Raw genomic sequence first — 21,292 nt, 5'->3', positions numbered from 1 at the left:
TTTTAAACATGAACAAGACGCAACTAGCCAAGTAAAACAAAACACAGTCTTAGTACCTTACAGCTCACTAATGCCTGATCAAGATTTATTTACTACTGAATACACATTCGTGTTTTGTGATTCTATGTTGAGGCAATATGAGCTGGTTAATAGACCTAAAAGAGGTCATGAACAGATGGAAAGACTTGAGAAGTCATCCAAAATGTACACAAAGGATGCTAGGAAACAAGTGAAAACAATCTAAAAATAAATGCAGATCCCTTTTATACAATATACAAGGTTTCATTGGGATTATTTACTCGAATCTGATCCTTAATGATCCTTGTATTAATTCTGTTAATTACCAGAAACGCATTAAGAAACACTGAAATAATTTCAATTCCTACCTTGCCTCATGAATTCCACCTCCTTTTCTGTCACAAAACTCCTTAAGGCTTTTGCACAGGCTAAACGTATTGCTCCAGCCTGTGCAGATCTTCCTCCACCAGAGACTGTGCAAACCGCATCATGTTTTCCAATTCTGCCAAGAAACTGGAAAGGGAACAACAACTGTTCCCTAAAAAAAAAAAAAAAGAAGAACAAAAATAAATAAATGCAATATATCCACATGCATAAAGTTACATGCTAGGCACATATCTTATCATAGTATATACAAAAAAAGTTAACTTTCAGGCAGAGATCCAGAAAGACATTCATATCTCATTCAAATCAATAAGAAATCAGCAGTTAGGAGCATATTCTTACTGCCAATGGCAAGTATTTTAGTTCCACTACTTATCTATAGATGCCAAGATCTGCCCACTCTGGATATTGAAACTGAACAACCTCTCCCCTCTATCCTTGAGCTTAAAAACTACAATATAAAATAAAAATCAAAATCAGATAAAGGATAGAAACCTTACATCAGCCTTATGACAAGTCTTTTCTATATCAGACTGTGCACATCCTCCAAAATCTGAAGCTTTACATGAAGTGTCTCCTCTTGTCTGCTTCCACTATGTTACTGTATGCCAGAGCAATTACACATGCATAGAATTTGCAAATCTCTACATTTAAAGGTAATATTTATTATTTATTTTTAAAATAAACTGCAAGCCCTTTCTAGAGGGACTAAAATTTGAACTATTCAAACAGCCTGCGCTCTCGGTTTTTGCATCTCTTCAGAAAGTGAGAAACAACAAACACAGAGCAAGGCTTACCTATCAGTTCTTAAACTCCTGAAAATTAGAAGAAAAATGCAAGACAGCTTTTCATAAAACAGATAGTTATACAGAAACAAGAACAGAGAATCAACTTCATGGAACACAACACCAGCATATTATTGCATGGCATTACTTTTGCTGGAACAATTTAAGTACAGTAAGAATACAGCATTTCATAGTGTTCTCACCTATCCTGCAGCACCGGGAAGTAATGCAAAATGTCTTTTCCATTCACTGTCATTTTTCCAGTCCCATTGTCATAAACTACTGCAGTAGCTCTTGCAGTTTTTCTTCTACCTTAAAGGAATTAAACCCAGACTATTACGAGGCTTCAATATTCTACAGAACTTCAACTGATTAAGTAGTTAGCAAACCACAACACTTTCATACAGTGTCAGCTGTTTGTTTTTGTAGGCTGAGGTAAGAAAAAAAAGCAAACAAAGAACAACTATCTTTCAATATATTTTAACCAATGTTTATTAAGTGGGGGAGAAGTGTGTGTTGGGAGGAAGTAGAGGTAATGCTCTACCTCCCATAACTTCAGTGGTTCAGGACACTTTCTTGACCTGGTGATGCCACGGTAGATGAAAATACAGAGTTTGTTGAACTACTACATTTACCATTAAGTGCAATTTCTAGTAATATTAAAATACTTTATAAAATCATAAAAATGTACAGAAGTTCAAGAATATTCACTTGGTAAAGATTAACACTTTAATTACACTGGTATAAGCAATAATATGCAGCATTAATACAGTTCTTCAGAAATTGCTACTTACTGTTACTTCTCTTTAAGTGCAATAGTTTCAAGCTAAAACATGACAAACTCTCTGTGTTGAAGTCTGAGACCAAATTCCTTTAGCTCACAGGAAGCAATCATTCTGATAAACGAATTATGAAAAAAACGACATTTTTCTTCATGTTGGGGCTTATGGGATATAAATGACTGGTTTTGAACTTATTACACCTGATGGCTTTTCTTAAATAACATGGATCGCATGCTTATCAAATTTCGGTTACTGTTCTGAAGATACTACTGAACACCAGTGTGAATTAAACCACAGTTTGGTGATCTCACATCTCTCTTTGTTGTCATGTAATGTTGAAGACAAGCCAGCTAGAGTAAAGCTCTCTTGCCATTTTGCTCCTCAGTTCTCTGTGACCTTTGTTTTTAGTATCATCTGCTGCCTGCTGCTTAAGAATACGTGTCATCTCTAAGATTCCTCTTAAATGTACAGCATAAAGTGTGTGTGCACACATGCTTTGCCCAGAAAGTCATCAGTCTTTCCTATACATGCTGTTGCTATATAATTTTTCTATGCAATCACTCATATATCACATCCTTCTTCAACTATATGTCCCTCCACTGAAAGCATAAGCAGACTGTGTTTAGAAGACATGGAGGTCTTCATGGCTTTTCTCTAACATCCCCTCCATCTCAGTACCAATGACCAACATCCATCTCTGTCCCACAATGTTTAGGAATTCCCTCTTTGCCTTTTCCTATGCTGTTTGTAAATATTCAAATGACTTGTTATTCATTCTTTGCATCTTCAAAATTCTCCATTCAGTGGTCCAAGCACGCCATTTTTATACTAAGCAACAACACTGTTATATCCATGGAATTCTTCGTATGTGTTTGTGCTCCCTCAGTTCTCCGCCCTCTATGTTCAACAGTCAACTCCTGCCAAAAATGAAAGTCTTTTTGTATCCTACAGCATGTATCACAACAGAGTCCTCTCTACACAGCTACCACTGTACAGAAATAGTGGTAAAACCAGTTGATAGAATCTGGGTTAAAAAGTTCCACTTTGTTACTAGACCACGTCATAACATGGTATGCCATAACATCATTAACAACTATACATGCAGTATACACATAACCATATAAAATGAAGTAGTGACTCTTTCAGCAATATTGTACATACTAGAAAAAAAGCAACATGAAGAGGAAAAAAATTCTGCATTGTTACCAGTAAACTTGAAATTATTACCTTCACCGGTGCTGAAGGCCACTCCTTGCTCATCATACTGCAAGGGCTCAATAACTACCTTCTGCATCTGCACAGGAAGTTCTTTGGAAAACTTCTGTATATACTTCTCCTCGATGTCACTACATGGCAAATCCGTCAATTTTTGTAAGAGTTGAATAAATCTCGAATACTGCAGGACAACAAGACTTCATTAAAGGATGCAAATGTAATTGCATTTGCTAAAACTTTCTATTTTTATATAATGGATCTTTCCTACTTCACTTTTATTGATGATTTCTGACAAGATGACACTTTTGCACCTACATACTGATTTAAGAACAGCATGCAGTTGCATCATTTTCTGTGTAACTAAAGACACCTAGCTCTTTCTTCAGGTAAAAGTGAAACTTAAATTGAAAGCATAACCACCACCTCTGTAATAAAGGATTTTGTATTAGAATGAAGTTCATCTGACTTTTAAAAAGAAAACATTGGAGGAGTCAATTATTTTATTACTGTTTTATTAAAATGGCAAAATGAAAAGATCTTCACCTGATTTTCAGTAAGTCAGCATATTCACTGACTTGGAAATAATTTTATTTCACTAAACTGAACCTCATAAATGATTATATTTCATAACATATATAGAAAATGCCTATCTATCTATCTTTGGCTGCTCAAGCTGAGTTACTGTAATGTTTACGATTTCCTTTAAAACTGAACAATCAAGCTATTTAAAAATTCAAGAGATACTTGACTTAAAGGGCAACCTCTTGAAATAAATTATCTTTTGCTACTGTGTGGTTCTCCTTCCCCCTTACACCTTCCTCCAAAGTTCTTCAACGTGCGATTAAAAGAGTACACACCTCTGTGTTAACCCATTTGTGCTAAAAGCTGGGATGTCCTGTTATGAAGTGTTACTGGCAGGAGCACCAGACAGCTGTCACCGGATATAAAGGTATGATACCATCTAAAATGGATTCTTCATAAAGATATCATTACCTGATTTTTGAACATTTTTTTACTTACAAGTGATTATTAAAAGTATTTTTTCTTCCTCTGTTACCAGAGTCTCCTGCACAAAATTACTACTTTTCTAGTAACTTAACAATAGACCTTGGAACTCTGACATCTCCTGAAAACTACTTCTGTCTAACTATATAATACAGATGTGGTAAAGTCTTTGGAGAGTGAAAAGAAAAAAAAAATCAATAGCTCTGATTTTCATAATGTAAACACGACAGAAAATTTCAATGCAGTGGCAAAATATACGAATTTGAGCAGGTAGGACTGGCAACTTATACTGAGACCTTTCAAATACATTTAAGCAATCTTTGTTCCAATTGCCTGAGGCTTTGTGGTTTTACATATGAGAGGCCAGTATGTAAAAAGGTTTGATAGTGGGTTTTGGTTGGTTGGCTGAGTTTTTTTTAAGTTAACTGCAATCTACTTTTACAGATGTAGAATGTACTAAAAGCAAGCAACAAAGAACACCAAACTGTTTAGTTGTACAACTCAGACCTGGCACTCTGAGAGGAAAAACAGCCAGGAGCTACTGAAAACAATGAAGTCATAATGGCTTCTACTGTGAGCAAGATAGAGAAAGTCTCCTGGGTATTACCAGGATGGATAATTTACAACAGCTACTTCAAACTTATGCTTATGGACCACAATCTGCTTGAGACCTTTTCACATCCCCCACAGGCAAGGAAGCCATCACATGCTACTGTTCCAGATGACAAGTGAGCAAAGGGTTCGTTTGCTGCTGTTATGCTATTTTTGCAATGAAGCTGTCCACAGGACAGGAGAGATTGAGGAACAGTACTTCTAGGTGAGAAGACACTTTGTATGTTCACACAAATAGAGTTATATTCTCTGGTACTGTCACATTCCAAAAGAAAACTAAGCTGGCCACATAGACTGAACCTGTTGTTAGAAAATCTGACGCTCTTCAAGGGACTGTAGGGAAAAGCTCTGAATGAGAAAAAGGTGTATGACTATTAGGATGAATAGTCTTATTCACAGAGATAGATGCAAAAAAGGACTCCAAACTTAGAGAATGATATAGTTTGCAGGGGAAACTGCAAAACCCTCCTTTCTCTCACCATATTCATAACAATGAAGAGATATCTATATCAAACCACAGATCTATATAGCTTTGTATCTCGTTTCTGATTTGATTCTGTAGCCAATCACAAAGAAAAAGGACTTCCCATCTTGAATAATTACCCCATCTCTACAATAAGTGACAGAAGCTCTAGCTCTGTCCATTTTTCATCTGTAACTACAATAAATGACTAATTATTTCTACTAAAGTGTCACTATACCCCATTCCTGACTAAATAATTAGATGACAAGGAACAGGTGCTTTAGGCCTCACAGTGTTACCACCAGGAGAAAAACTAAATTATGTTAGTGACAATGGAAAGCTCTTAATAGTTCTGTACTGTGCTGGATAAAAAAAAAAACAACACAGGTCGGTCACTTTAGGTCAACCTGAATGTGACAGTGCTATGAACATATGCAGAGTTTATCAGAATTCAGCAAAGTCTTTTGAAGCGCACCTGCTTCTACATGGTACCTTTTCAGTATCCAAAAATGCACCCAGAGTCCGTATTTTTAAGACACAAGCCTCCTTAAGATTAGAAAGATTAATTACTTACATCATCATCTGACAGTTTTTCTAACAACATTTCTTCCAATTCAATCTTAGTCAGCCATCTGCTGCCAGCCAGGTTTCTGTTTAAAATACCACATATATATGCTCCCTTTAATTAACCATGCAATTAGAGTTACATCACAAAAGACCACACATACAGTCAGTCTTCGTTCAGAAATACATTTTCCATTACAAATGATTATGGCTCACATTCCTATAGTAAACATGAGAAGGCCTACGTTGATTTTAAAAGATCTGCCTTTTGAAAGGGATGGTAACTTCATCTATTGAATTAACGACATGAACATTATGAGTATTAGTTATGCATTATTCATATGATTGAAGTCTGAGAATGAGCTAGAGTAATATTGTAATAGTAAGTGATCTTCCCCACAACTCAGTACTTACTTTTAAAAGCCTGCTGCCAGGAAAAATTTGGTTCACCAGCAGCAAAGAACAAAATCAAAGGCAGAATGTTAAAATCAAATTCGTTTGCCTCTGGTCTTTACTTTTCTGATCAATACAAAGAACTGCACTAGCAGTAAGCACAGTCAAAGTACTAATGCAGCAATGACACTCTTTATTCTATCTACTGTGCAATCCTGAGATTGCACAGAAACTGCACTGATGATAACAAAAGCAGAAACTACTCAGAAAACAGCCTCATACAGAAATGCTAACAAAACAAAACAAAACTTGAAATAAATCTTTGAAATATATATGATATGAAGTGACCAACTACACAGAATGCCACCTCAAATATACACACCAACATTATCAGATAGATTTAAGGCAAAGATGTAACCAGTTTCTTACCTCTTCAGGTAAAAAACATTTTTAGAAACAATGTTTTCAGTAGCATTAAGGAAGCTATGATTCAGTAAAACACTTCTTCTGAGGGGATTTTAAGTAGTACTACTTCTTAAGCATGTATTTTAATGCTTTTCTGAGTCAGGACACGAAAGATGTTTATTTAGAAACAATGCTGATTTTAACAGTAATTTTAAAAACTTTCCAATCCTGACTGACTCAAGTATATACTTACATTTATATATTGCTACTTGCTACTTCCAATGAAGTCAATGAAATACTCATGTGAAAAACTATAAACCTGAAATAGTTCAAGATTAGGTCCTAACCCTACAGTTAATATCACAAAATACATCTAAAACAGATTATTTTCTGAGGAAAAACCAAAGCAAAACCACCAACAATCAAAAAAAAAAATCAAAAAACCAGCCCTTCCCACTGACCCTCTACCTACACTTACTAATCTCAGAGGAAAAACCATATCCAATGTGTAAGATAAGTCTCAAAAATCCTTTAAATTCTCTGAGGTTTTAAAAACCTAACACGGAAAAAAACCTTTCATCTCTGACTAGCTTTAGGTCATTTTTCACATCAGTAAATCCACTGGCTGAGCTCTGTAAGGAGTCAGGTTATTTTTCAGCAGCACACACCAAGAAACTACATTCATTCGTTCTCTTGTCTGCTCAGAAGCTAACATGAATCTCTGATAAAACATTTTGTGGGTCACAGGACACTATTTACATCATGAAGAAACATGAACTTCTGTTATTTAAGAAATTGAAATTATCTCAGCAAATTAATCCTTTCTCTTCCTAACATAAATAACAAATGGCTGAAATTAAGAAGTGACAAACCAACATGATGTGCAACTGGAGCTGTGCATAAATCTAGCTAGAAAAACCATGGCAAGAACAGATAAAAACAACTTGGGACAGTGAAAAAAGTAACCATACAGAAAAGCAGTAAATGCCAAAATCAAAACTTCCTTGCTGTATTTATTTCTTGTAAAGACTTGTTTAATTTACCATTCTAGTATAAAATCCTTGCAAGAAATCTCAAAATAGAAAATCAAGAATACAGCCTAAGAGGAAAAACAGTTCTTAAAGCATATACTCATTTCAAAGACAATCCTGACTGTATGTACTAAGAAACTAACACCTCTAGACCTCCCCTAGCTTGCTCTGGTTGAGTTGGATCTTTTCTGTCCAGTGGCTAACTAGCTGAAGAGCTTGTTGTGCATACCAGAGAAGTTACACAGACAAAAAGAAACAAAACTAAATTCAATTACTAATAGTGGTGATAATTAAATAAATCCAACAAAATAAGCTTTTCTGAAATTACTAGTTTTTGATGACTTATCTTTTCAAAGCCATTAGAAGAAAAACTGTGACATTAAGTATTTTGATACTCTTCAACTTAAATACTGGTAAGTTAAAATATTCAAGAAATGTAATTAAAGACTATTGAAGAGCTCAGCTTTAGGCCTTAGGATTTTTTCATCAGAAAAAACTTATTTGGCATTTTAAAAGCCCTTGTTTTCTCATAAAAACTTTAACTCCTTTTTCAAAATCCTTAGAAATAATTTGAAAAAAAATTGCATACAGAAGCAGAATTCTGGATATTTTCAAATCACATTTCAGAAACTTTATAAAGGGAAGAATATTGAAAAGAGCAGGGAGAGATTAAAGAATAAGAGAAATAGGTGGGGTTTCCCTACTCTAGCAATGAGAAGTGAGTGCTCCACACATACCTGGTAAGACTTTTCAACCTGAAATTACCACACAAAATATTATGCAGAGCTAAAGTCTGAAAATGGGTTTGTGGAATAAAAGGCAGGTACGTTGGGGAAACTACAAGAAATGCTAATACAATATATTAAAGCACATTAAGATAACTACTATCAATATTCATTCTAACTGGAGGATTACCTTTTTTCCTTCTGAAGAGGAAGGTCTTGAGCTATCAGCTGGTCTTGGTGTTTCTCAACATTCAGCAATTTGTCATATGTTTCCTTAAGTGTATATGGAAAAAGTATTTAAATGTAATTTTTCCACTTAATACTAAAATTTTGTTATTTAAAACACATGTTTATGTGGTTTTACTCTCCAAACACTTCAAATACAGAGGTCAGAAAACAAGCAGAGCTCTGACCAAAACAGAAAAAAAAAGGAAAATATGCGGTTCAAAGTAATTAATTTTGAATTTTGCAAGAGTGTTTTTTGCCTTCTTACATATGCTTGCAAGAAAAAAAAAATAAAAAAAGGTTCTCAACTATATACAGAAAGGCAACTACGTTTGTATAACAGATGCAACTCCAAAACATACTGCACAAAACAGAATTTCTGTTCTTTCAAATGTACAGATATACTTATCCTGAATTTTCAGTATTTTTAAGCAGTTTGCTCAAGATTCTTAGCTATGTTATTATTTTCAAACAATACTGTGACAGCAATTTATAACTTCAGGGGGAAAAAAAAAAAACAACAAAAACAAAACAAAAAGAAAATACCCCAAAAAGTCACAGTAAAAGGATTACAGAAGAAACATGTTTTACATAAAGTATTTTCAGGGGTTTTTTTCAGTATAACATCTAAAACTCTGAATTACAACAATGATTCAAATCCCAAGTTAAATAGAAGTACTTGGAGAAATAATTATAAATTATATTGAAGCAATAAGGTGGTTGTACTACAATTGAGTACTTATATACCAAATAATTTACTTCATTTTGTAAGTGAAAATAGAAAGCTTATAGCCGCTTTCCTATACTGCATTAATATGAGTCTTAGCAAATACCAGAGAGAAACTAGTGTAAGAATTGGTGGGGACAAGGAACAATGGTTGGGTTTTTTTTTTCTTTGTATTATTTAGAACAAAACAGTAAAAGAAGAAATGTGAGACAGCCCTGTATTGTCAGGAATTAACTAACAAAATACTAATTCTTAACATAATACTGGGATTTGCAACAGGATGCAGTGAAATTTCTGCAGCAGCTTAAAAAAAACCCCACTCAAAATAGAAGCCCCTTGCTTAGCTATAAATTTCTATTGTTCAAGCTGATTTGTTACTATAAAATACACCTGCACATACACTAAAAATATTTGTACCTAAAGTGTATGAACAAATAACAGATTGTTATCTGAGCTGCACTGAAAGCACTTAAATAGAGACAATTCACTGAAGTTTTTGATGCAGGTCACTGGTGACATTTTTAATGACAAGTATTTTTTAAATAATTCCACGGTCAGAAATCTTGAAGTACAAAATCCACTTTTGAAACAGCATGAGAACTCATATATTATAGTAGTATGTCTTTCAGAAACCCTTTATTTTCCATGAGATAATATCAGATAGGAAAAATTTTCAACTTTAAAAAAGTCTTCTTATCCTCAAATGCAGGAAACACCACATAAAAGAGCACAAATCATATTTTCAGTACTTCCAAACCTCACAAATATAACTGTAGTTCTCGAAGATAACAAGATATGGTATCACTACTGTGGGCAAGATTTATGTCACTAACAACCAGAGCTGACTATTAGGCTGCAAAAATTATTGCCTACACATGGCACAGACATGGTTTGTGTTAGAGGGCATGAGGTGTGTCTGCACCAAGCAATTTTTAGGCATCTGTAGTTGAGATATGGAAAAGAATGAGTATGGAACTTCTGCTTGGGACTCTAAAGGGAGGGAAGAAAAGGGGAAGGACAGCTGTGCCTGCCCCTCAGCTATCTGGGGAGAGCTCAGCTGGAACAGTCTTAGAGATTCATTCCTGTGAGCTCCATGCATTTCCACATTTGGAAGAAGTCAAACCAGGCATGAAGATGACATTTTGGTGTCAGAAGAGGTACTGGGGTACTAGGTCTTACAAATGTGTAAGGAGGTTTTTCACTTTACTGTTAGCCTCTTGGCTTACCTCTTACCCTCTGTAAGGCAAAGGGTGTCACCATCCTACCTGGCACAAGCAGTTTCCTGTCTGCCTCCTCACAAACACTCATCTCCAACACATTCTGGCATATAGATTGATGTACTGGAATGGTCAGCAAAAAACTAAAATGTGATTACATCACAGTTTTTTAAAAGAGGACACGGGGAGGTAATCACAGTTACCATCTTAGGACAGACTAACTACAGTCAGAATTGCTTCCAAACAGCAAGTGAAGTACTTTCAGGTAACACGACTCAAGTTAAAAGAAGACTTAAAAGATTTTGTTGTATTTGGAAACTACTGATAAACATAGGTAAATAAAACGAGATATGGGTTGCCAGCAACTACTTTTTAGCCTCAGAAATTCATAGTTACAATGACAAATAAACCTTTACAACAGCTGGAACAGTAAGATTTTCCTGAAGACCCTCCCTAGGTTCCCAAAGAACACTGACACTCCATAGCGCATTTAAGTTCTTAAGAATGTGCAATTTTAAGAATTAAAATGATCTCTTTAAACTGTTCTGGTTAAATTACAGCAATCATGTCTATTCAGACAAAGAACCCTTTACACAGGAGATGAAGTCAAACAACATTAAAAAGCAGCATTTTAAAATAATTCCAAGTGTAAGAGAAACACTAAATATAATTTCCTACATATTTCTGGCAATGAAAGTGGACTTGCATCTCTTATGAAATAAAATTGTGGTCTGAAGTACTAAAAAAAAAAAAAAAAAATTAATGCATGTATCTAATCTCTGTATAGAGATGAAGCCAATAGACTGAAAGAACCACTCACGTGTGAAGTAAAGTATGTGGATGAGCCTTTGCAAAATCAGGAATCACATGTAATGCCCAATAATTTATCTGACAAATCTTCACTCCCCAACATCTAAAGAAAGCTTCTGGAGACACACTTGCTTTTTCAAAGCTGGCAGGTGAAGATTTTACTAATCACTTGAGGATTCAATAGTCCAATTCATGACTGTACACATCTGTGTGCCTTGTAAACTCAGCTATTACACAATCAAAATAGCTGATTTTACAAGATTGGCTATGTACTGAAACGCTTCCATTTCTAATAGAGAGATCAAATTTCAGATCTCTTCAAGGACACTCTCTTGTTAAATAATAAACAATTATTTTATTCCGCATAAAAAATAGGGAAGAAATTAGCAAATGAAACCTTGGAGGGAGAGATTTTTATGGGGGAAAACGATTATATTAATATTTTGATTAAAATATGCTGCAAAGCCCACATTTTACCTCAGTTTGCACTTTCGTTTCTTCTGTTTTTAAGTTCAGCACATACTTTAACAGCTTTTAGGTTTTGGTTTACTTAAGAGTTAAAATGCTCAATTTTTAAGCATTTATTTCAATCCACAACCACTGATGTCTCAAAAAGTACAAAAAGCATGATTACATGGAATTACTATTTTGCTATACACAATTGTATGAAAAGACCATTTTGTCTTTTTCTCCACATTACAAAAACATATTACTCTAAAAAACTTTTAAGTTAAATGATGATCAAGTATACTATCAAATGTTTGTGAAATGGTGTTTCGTCCAACAAACATTCTTCTGTGTATTAGAAGAAAAATAAATTGTTCTTTTCCCCACAGTTTAATTTTGTTCAACAAGTGGAACAAAGACAATAATGCATATAACAACATGTATATTGGCATTTATAATACATACAAATAATATATAGTTTATTTTCAGTAAAGTGGATAGTATTTTTATTAGCATTAACTAAACAATAATACTATGACTAATAATTAATAAAACTCAAGTTTCAAGGGGGTTGTATGTATGTTGTATGTAGTAATTAATGGCACACAAGTTTAAGCTAAGTATTACATTCATCTGGTTTATTAGATTTAATACAGCAATTTAAAGGACATCCTCCAATGGGACTGATTACTTACACTAGGCTGTATTAACATACAACTCTTTTTCCTAGCCAAATTAATTAGCTTTGAGACTTAAAAACACATTTTGTTAAATACACATTATTCTAATAATGTTGGGAATTTCATGCAGATTTTGGTTTTTGTTTGGCCAACTAAAAAAACCCTGTTAAACCTCACTTAATGGATTTAGGTTTATAGAAGTCTATTTAATGAAAATATTCTGAAACAGTTGAAGAACATTGAAGTATCGTATACTAATGAAAAATGCATTTGTCAAGCTCATTTGTTTGAAGGTGGTTGCCACACTCTTAGAAACAAAATGCAAACTATACTTCCAGAGACTTCCTAGGCAAGCTTACATACTCTTTCTAACTGCTAGGAAGAGCTAAAAATAAACTTGTGCTCCTTGTAAAATTTGTAATTTCTTCATTATGATGGAATGCAACAAACATCTTGCCCTTGGGTTGCTCTGTTTCAGCCAAAACAAATGCAAATGGCTTGTCAGATGACAGCTGTTTGATAAGGCTCCTCTACAAGACCTGCATGCTTTACTTTTTTCCGTGAAACTTGGGATGAAAGGCAGAAGGCAGGAAGAGAATTAATGTAGCATACAGTCTAAAGGCAATGCTACAACCGTGATTAAGTAGAAAAGTTAAAAGGCACAGATTTTCCACAGCCTTGCTGCGTGCAACCCATCCGTGTAACAAGTTGACAGGCCTAGCGCGTCAGCTCCATCATCCTCTCCGACAGCTAAAACGCAGCATTGCATCCCTTTTCAGAGAAAATTTGCGTCTGCACCATGAAGCGTTGTACATTATTTCTTAGCACTGCAGGGGGCTCAAGTCCATATGGAACCTTCACAAATATTACCACAGATCAAACCAGCGGCGTTTCGAGGCAGATTTGACATACCTATTTAAATGAACAGCAGGGGTCCTCGGGCTGCCTCGGGCTGTGCAGGAGAAAACCTCTGTGGAAAGCCTATGCTGCAGCTCCATTACTCAGCAAAGACACACTCTACATTTATCATTCATTTCATTTCTGCCAGGGCAAGAAGCTCATTTGCCCAAGGTCAACAACAAAAAAAAAAAAGGAAAAAAAAAAAAGAGGGGGAAGTGTTTTTTATTTTTTATTCTCCCAAAGAAACAAATGTACCTGACAAGTGGGGATTTTGTCCTTCGAGTACACAGAACGCAAATAAGTATCAGATAATTCTAATAAAAGCACTACACTCAGTAAAGCTGTGCACCTAATGTGAGAACAGGAAGTTTGTTTTTTTTTGACAACTGACTAACCACAGAACTAACTTTTTAAGACTATCTAACAAGGAAACAAAATCGGACATGAATTTCCAATTAAATATATCTGCATACATTATTAATGCTTTTGTCTTCTGTAAGTATGTGTAAGAAACATGAATGTCTTTCTATAAACTCTCCTAAAGATGCAGATAATGCTTGTGCCACTGATGGTCACAGATATGAAACAATTGTTCATAAACCATGTTAAGACTCAGGGTCTAGTGATGTTCTATTAGATACAGTTTTTTTCATAAAGGTAAAAGATGCAGATCCTTTACTCCTGGAACCATGCTAATCAGAAAAAGCCTTAAGTTTGCATGAATGGAACCATCTTAGAAAAATCAATTAAGCAGTTTAAATGCAAATTTTCTTCACACTAAATGTCAGCACAAATAACATTTCCTATAGTTTTGCCCTTCAAGGAAAGAAAATCCTATTTTTTATTCTACAGTGAACTTTGCTAGAACTAGCCATTTTTATTGTATATACATTCTTCACTACTAAGCTTATGCTACCAACCAGATAGAGCCTACAAGAAAGTGTTCAGACTATTCAAACCCAGTCCATTGCCAAAACTGTAAAATAAACCAAAAATTAAAGCAAGAACTATTATGCAGTGTGTTCTCTTAAATGTGACATAAAAATGCTCATAATAATGGATATTGTGACACAAAAATATACATTGCATTTAACTTCAGTGGTGATATTATGACCTACTGTGAAAACATAACTAAACTCCTGACAGGCATCTCTAGAATAACATATACTTGACTGGGAACTGACATTATTTATTACAGATAACATACTTACATGCATTAATGAATAATATGACTGCTTGCCAGTATAAAAGAGAAAGTGAAATGGTCGGCCATCTTCTCCCCACTGTATTTCTAATGGAAAGCAAGATTAGACAAGGAAGCAATACACAATCACTTAAAGAAAATCCCTTATATTTAACTGCAGTTATAAACCTCTTCATAATACTGATTACCTTTTTAAATATCAGAGAACAAGGACATTTTACGGGTTTTCAATTTGTCTGAAAATCTAATGATTTAGTCAAGCTAATCTCCATCTGTAATTATAACCAAATATTTAACATAACATTTCTAAATATCGTTTTACACAAGGGAATATCTCATGTACAGCTTAAACTTTCAAAGACTGTATAGGTGGTATTACAGATAGAAGTATACATTTTAGAGTAGAAAGAAGTACACAGGAGAGATAACTGAAATCTACATAATAATTGTGAAAGATGAAAGATTAGCAGCTCTAAAAAGAGCAAGTTTTTTATTAGCATAATATGTCTAAGCTAAACTAAGTATAATTGTATTTTGTGGGCAACCACCATATGCAGAACTTGGGTGATTTTAGAACTTGCTCATGTTATTTGGGATATTTATATTTGGGATATTTAAATACAAACACCTATCCTATAGTTTACCTAATTAGATTCAGAAAGAAAACAAACATTCCATATAATTCAGCACATCCAGTTGCATTCATTACAAACTGTTATTTAAGGACAAATAAATTTCAACTTTGGAGGAAAAAAAAAAAATCAAACTTACATTACATGACAAAGATCTCTTCCAAATAAAGAAAAACGACAAAAATAAAACCTTTTTACAAATTGAACTGTAGAGAAACTCCCAGCCATTTTATCCAGTGAAGTTCAAATGAAGCCAGTTATAAGCTATAGGCAAAGGTAAGACTCTAAGAACCTGTCTGATAAGCCCAATATGTATTGGATTGGAACGTTAAGATATAATACAGCAGAAGTTGAATGTAAAGATGCTAAACTTACTAGAACAGAAGGAATACAGGGAACTTTTACCCACATATACTGCTAGTGAACTGTGTGAATTTCCATGTATGCAACTGTGAAAGCATATTTTGTTGAAATTATTGTTCAGGGAACATTTTGAAGTATAAATTTCAGTTTATAGCTCAGTGAATATAGAATTTCCTACCTGTGCTACTAGTTATTACTAAATGCTAAAAGTGGACAACAGGTTTTGACATTATCTTTTAAATGTTTTATGTAAAATAATTTGTCAATTTTAGTGAACTGACCAACATACTGGCATATCACTGACAATTGGTACTTCAAACAGTGTCTCAGGAGCAAGACCAAAGACAGTATGGACAGAAATGCAGAGTTAGGACTTTCAGGTCAAAGGCCTGATTGGGAGTTTCCACTCTCCCTATTCTCTCAACTAGCGATTTCAAAGCTGCATTTCTAATCTTTTAGAGCAACAAAGTTACTAGGAAAACTTTTAGTTTAAAATAGTATTAATGAAGTTTAAAATAGTATTAATGAATATTTTATGGATGTGATAGACAGCTCTGACAAAAAGCTACTGAATCCAAGAAAAGGTTTTCCCATGACTTCAACATCATCCTAGTTATTGTTTATTTTTAAACAATGAAAGCCATTTATCTTAGTCAGTTAACACAATTTCTGAGAAGACCACTGGTATTCCAGAATCCAGCAATATTTTTTATCCTAAAACACAGGATATTAGATTAGACTTTTACTGCTCTTGTCTTGGCAGTCATTAGAAAACAGGGAAAAGAATAAATCCATAAAAATAAGAAATTCTATATATACAACAATTCTAATACTTAGAAATAATAAAAAAAATATCTGGGAACACTTACTTCTCTGCTCTGGAAAAATTTCCCTAGGATGCTGTCAATAAATAAATAAACAAATATCAGCAAAAGTAAAACATTACTCAAAATATCATGCTACTGTTATTCAGAAAAGCAACAAAAAAATCCTACCTTCATCATGGGTCTGGCTTGTTCATCGAATAAGCCAGAAGGAAAGAGATAGGCAATAGCTCTCTGAAAATAAGAAGAGAGATCTTCTATGTGATTTTTTTTCTCCACAAAATCATCATCAAAACATTTCTTAGGTACTTTCTTATGAAGAAAAAATAGCGTTAACTTTGTACAGGTAAAGCTAAAGGTAACCAAATCAGTAAGAAATAATGCCACATATGTGCTGTGCTGAAAAGAAAAGCAGATAATTTCCTCTGGAACCCTCATAAAAGTAAAACCTCATTCTGAAGGCTGTACTCTACTGCATCAGAATGAGTAAACTTTCTTCTGCAAAGTTTAGTTTTTATAGAATGCATTTATCATAACTTATCAGCACTACTCAAGTGCAAAGACCAGCTTTATACACAGTTATTTTCCTCTAAAATATCAAATGCTGTGACTCCTAGAGGAAGTTGCAACATTTATCTATTTATCTTTCTGAAAATATCAGTGCATGTTAACAGTGCCTACTGACAGACCAAGCATAGAAGTTTTATTTAAAGCAAGAGGAAAAAGCCAAATTTTACACATTTAAAATCCCAGTTTCTACAGTTTCCAGACATACTTTCCTTAAGTCTAAAAATCTGTGTTTGTTGTGGCAGTAGAAGATATTTCACACAGCCTAAATAAGCATTTCATTGATCACTGCATTTGGAAACAACTGTGAATCACTAAAAGAAGAAAGACTCTTAAACGACATCTTTCTTTTCCTTAGATACCTAAAGGTTTGCTAAAATAATTTAGAAAAATGTATGACATTCATTACATGCTCATTGTTTACCATTGTTTTCGCTATGTTCAAGCTATATACTTTGCCTTTACTAAACCAACATTTACCACTATTTATGTGATGTATAAAATGAACGTTATTTGCCTCCAGCAAATAAAGTTAGCATACCAATAATACAAATCATTCTTGCAAAATGTGGGGCAAAGCACCTTACAAGGTTAAGCCCAATGACATACATTTCTGTTCAACATAATCTTACTCTCCCTCTTCAATATAACTAAACCAGAATTTAATAACGCAAAAATATGCACTTCTGAGAGCTGTTTATTTTCATTTGTTTTAAAAAACTAGAAAAAACTAGCCATCAAAAAACCCCAGATGTAGGGGTATGGTATGGCAAGTGTAGCCAACTTCAGACAGTGGGTAGCAGAGCTTCAGATAGAAATCTTGTGCTTGTTCAGTAAAATGGACTAACCAAATAAACCCCTCTGGCAGTGGTCTCATTTATATTTCCATTAAACAGTACAGAAAAGTAGAATTACAATAAAAACTGAGTTTAAAATCTTCTCTCAAGAAGAATGGTTCTTTGTTAGTTAGGCTACCTTAGGGCTATTACTTCCTGACAATTTTTTCCATTGACTTGGAGTGGTTTGTCAGTGCTTCAACTGATTTAATATGCATGGAGTGTAAAAAGACCTAACCTATTACTTTCATTAATCCCCTACTGGCATTCTGAACAGAAATTTTGAGAATTCTGAAGCAAACAAAAGGCTTAACTTGATTTTATAAAATGGTGATTTTGTTTCTCTTCGTGACTACTGTATTCCCATTTGTTAGTCAATGGGCATTTTATGTATACACACAGTAGGTGAACACCTATTTACGAACAAATGGGGATTAATTATGATGACAATAGAGAAATCTGCTGTGAGCCAAATGATGTTAAACAAACACCTTATATAATATATTAAAAGAAATTATTACAGGATACTGAGACTGACTCTGTGTGTGTACTTAAGACGTAATCTTTATATAAGCATTTCCAGAATCTCAGTCAAAACAGTTACTGTAACTATGACACCTCAATAAATGCCAAATATAACGATTTGACATCTATAATGAAGAAAGTGGCTGCCATCTGAGACCTTCTACTTCTAGAAAGTTTATTTTATATTTGTTTTATTTTATCTACTTTATATTATCTACTTTATATATATCTATTTTATATTTATTTTATTTTATCTATTATTTTATTTTATTATTTTATATGTATATACTCATGTCTTTCACACTAGAGGCATAAGCATACCCTGCATTAAGAAATCCTAACATCTACTTTCAGCTCTACACAAAATAATTAACCAAAGAATAATAGTTCATTTTATAAATTTGCTTTTTGTTTTTCCAAAATGGAAAGAAATAGAGTCTTCCTGCCTTTTCCCTTTTATGGAAATGTAATCAAGGATCCTAGGATGCAACAGACTCCAATTCCACTTTACTCAGAAGTTTCTCCTTAATTTTACATAGGTGGCTCCTCAGAATGTATTTTTAGCACCTACATAGCAAGTCAGGCTGCCTCCTGGGAACTTTACCTACTGAAGCTGATTTTATCTATGTAAATGTTTCAGTTTTGTAGAAAAGTATTAAAAAAAACCCCTGTAATTCTTAACATCCATGTGTACTAGCAATAAAAAAAGATGGTGGATCAGTCTTAGGAATTACATTAGAATTAGTCTCTCCAAACTGCAGCTGAAGCATATAACCATGAAATTATTTCCCTGAAATCTTTTGACAATGTCTTCAGATTTGGAACTCAGGTTTCCTTCAAGGAATCTTAATGTCACAAACCAAAATTCCGCAGAGAATTAGCCATATATTCTGCATTTTCCTGAACACAAAAAGCAGATGAATGTCCCTCTTAAAACTTTATAATCAAAGTGTAAATGCTAGCAGTAAAGGTCCCAAGAAACCTTTTAGATTTAACTGCAGTTTTCCATCCCAGAAGTGGTTTTCAGCTTAAGGGTCCTGGCCCATATCCTTCTTTCTAGGGTTTATACAGACTTGAACTCTAGATTAAAGAAACTCTTGTGCTGAATATGATGACCAAGAACTACTTTCTTCAGGGCATCATGTAAGACACATTCACCCCACTCTAGACTCCATGGGTTCTGGGCTGCTCTTTCACAGCTAAATAAACCAGAGCTTTCTAAAAATGAAACATCCATAATTATTTTCAGCAGAATCACAATTAAAAATCCTGGTACCTAGTAACATAATGCTGTTTCCAAAAATAATTACATAAATTACTTGAAAAAGGTGGAATGGGTACAGTCTGCTGCTGCTATGAGTTACTAAAAAAATGTTAGCCATCTCCTTTTAGGATTTGAAAGCCTTTGTTTTTAAACTTTACTGTTAATTCACACAGAGAAAAAGAAAATGCTCAGTAGTCACACTTTTAAAAAAGCAGATCATAATGAATATATGTTAGTAACAAGATAGTTTACATCAGACATTTCTTAAACTGCATTGGTAAACTTAACATTCCTGTAGCAAATTAAAAGGAATTCTGTTCTATCATCAGTGGTTGAGGGACCAGATGAGCCAATATACTGCCCACAGCACCAAAATGTCTTTCATTTGCAATAATGAGAACAATCTTCCATTCCCATTAAAAAAGAAAAACAAAACAAAAAGCGTATCTGGCAGTCCTTCAAACATGCAAACCGTTTTATTAAGTAATCTGTCTAGCACTGCATGTGGCATGTTGTGCAAATTCAGTGTAACTGCCACACCTTCACCTTCCCTCTTCCCTGTGCTTGTTGCACATGCTGATGCCTGATCCTCCTTCCCCTCCTACCAATCTACAAGCCAAGAAATTTTGTTCACTCACTTTCTCAAATGTCAGAGACTAACTCTGAATCAAACAAGTTCAGCTAGGTTAGAGTTACTGTTCCCTTTTTTCATAATGTCTTGAGAAATTAAAAATTCAACAGAGTTGACTGAGTCAAAGAGAATTGACTGTGTCATACTGGGTTAGAGAAAACAGACTGCAGTTCAGTTTTTAAATTGATCTTGCCCAGGGGTCTTTCCACACTTTTGTTGAAGCTGCAACTCAAACACAAATCATCCCACCAATTCTCACTGCTCAAGTCATGTGCAAAGATAGTCATCTAAGTAACACCCATTGAGGAAAAGTATTTTATAGAAAACAAAGAAAGAATAAGGGGGGGAAAATTTTTTTAAAAAAACGAAAAAAATAAAAACCTCCACCCTGGGGCTCCTTTGCAGCAGCATCCTTTTTGGCAGAGGGCTCAAGAATTCAGCTCATTCCTTTTTAAATACATACAAAACTTTAATCATCAAAACACTGAAGAGAGAAGTGACACTTTATGCCGTAACATTTTAATGAAACACCTGAGCAAAAGCTGTTTCAGCTTCTTCTACTCCTCAACTTGATCATGAGAGCCACTTCCCTTCTTAAACCGTGCCTCTTGAATCACATCATTTAGTCACTGTACTTCATCATTTCTCAGACCAAGATATTTTCTGGAACAGCTGTTTTCCTTCAAACCACGCTAGCAGTATTCTTCAACAGTTTTCAGCATCCAAAATTCAGAATATTTGGGGTAAACCCAGGAATCAATGAAACAATAATGGGACACAAAATGCTACCTCTGATATAGGGAGTGTTTTATTTAACAAGACAGAAAAGGTTAACAACAACAACAACAAAAGAATCAATGACACACCAAAGTTTGTACTGTAAAACAAAATCTTCCTCTAACAACTAACTATTAAAATTTATTGAAACCAACCTAATCATTGTCACTTTATCTAAAGCTGAATTTTAGCTTGGACAGAAAGAAGTTTCAAGTTCAAAGTGATATACCATTTTAGCTGCATCTTTTGGGGAAAAAAAAAAAAGAAACAAACAAAGCAAT

The 21,292-nt window shown here is 34.2% G+C and overlaps 1 protein-coding gene across 1 annotated transcript in view; it reads right to left on the bottom strand.

The window, feature by feature from the left end:
• The window catches only part of MRPS9 (mitochondrial ribosomal protein S9), a 33,704-nt gene that overhangs the window by 1,223 nt on the left and 11,189 nt on the right, over nucleotides 1-21,292 (bottom strand). The window contains exons 3-10 of the mRNA XM_064646361.1: nucleotides 16,583-16,645; nucleotides 16,457-16,487; nucleotides 14,600-14,679; nucleotides 8,573-8,655; nucleotides 5,839-5,914; nucleotides 3,197-3,365; nucleotides 1,391-1,499; nucleotides 387-556 (exon numbers count right to left, since the gene is read on the bottom strand). Of these exons, the coding sequence (XP_064502431.1) occupies nucleotides 387-556; nucleotides 1,391-1,499; nucleotides 3,197-3,365; nucleotides 5,839-5,914; nucleotides 8,573-8,655; nucleotides 14,600-14,679; nucleotides 16,457-16,487; nucleotides 16,583-16,645 (781 nt within the window). The remainder of the gene's footprint in view (nucleotides 1-386; nucleotides 557-1,390; nucleotides 1,500-3,196; nucleotides 3,366-5,838; nucleotides 5,915-8,572; nucleotides 8,656-14,599; nucleotides 14,680-16,456; nucleotides 16,488-16,582; nucleotides 16,646-21,292) is intronic.

This window comes from Pseudopipra pipra, chromosome 2, assembly GCF_036250125.1.
Source record: "Pseudopipra pipra isolate bDixPip1 chromosome 2, bDixPip1.hap1, whole genome shotgun sequence".
Taxonomy (NCBI): domain Eukaryota; kingdom Metazoa; phylum Chordata; class Aves; order Passeriformes; family Pipridae; genus Pseudopipra; species Pseudopipra pipra.
The sequence above is the reverse complement of the archived record's forward strand: the minus strand, read 5'-3'. Positions and strand labels throughout refer to the sequence as shown.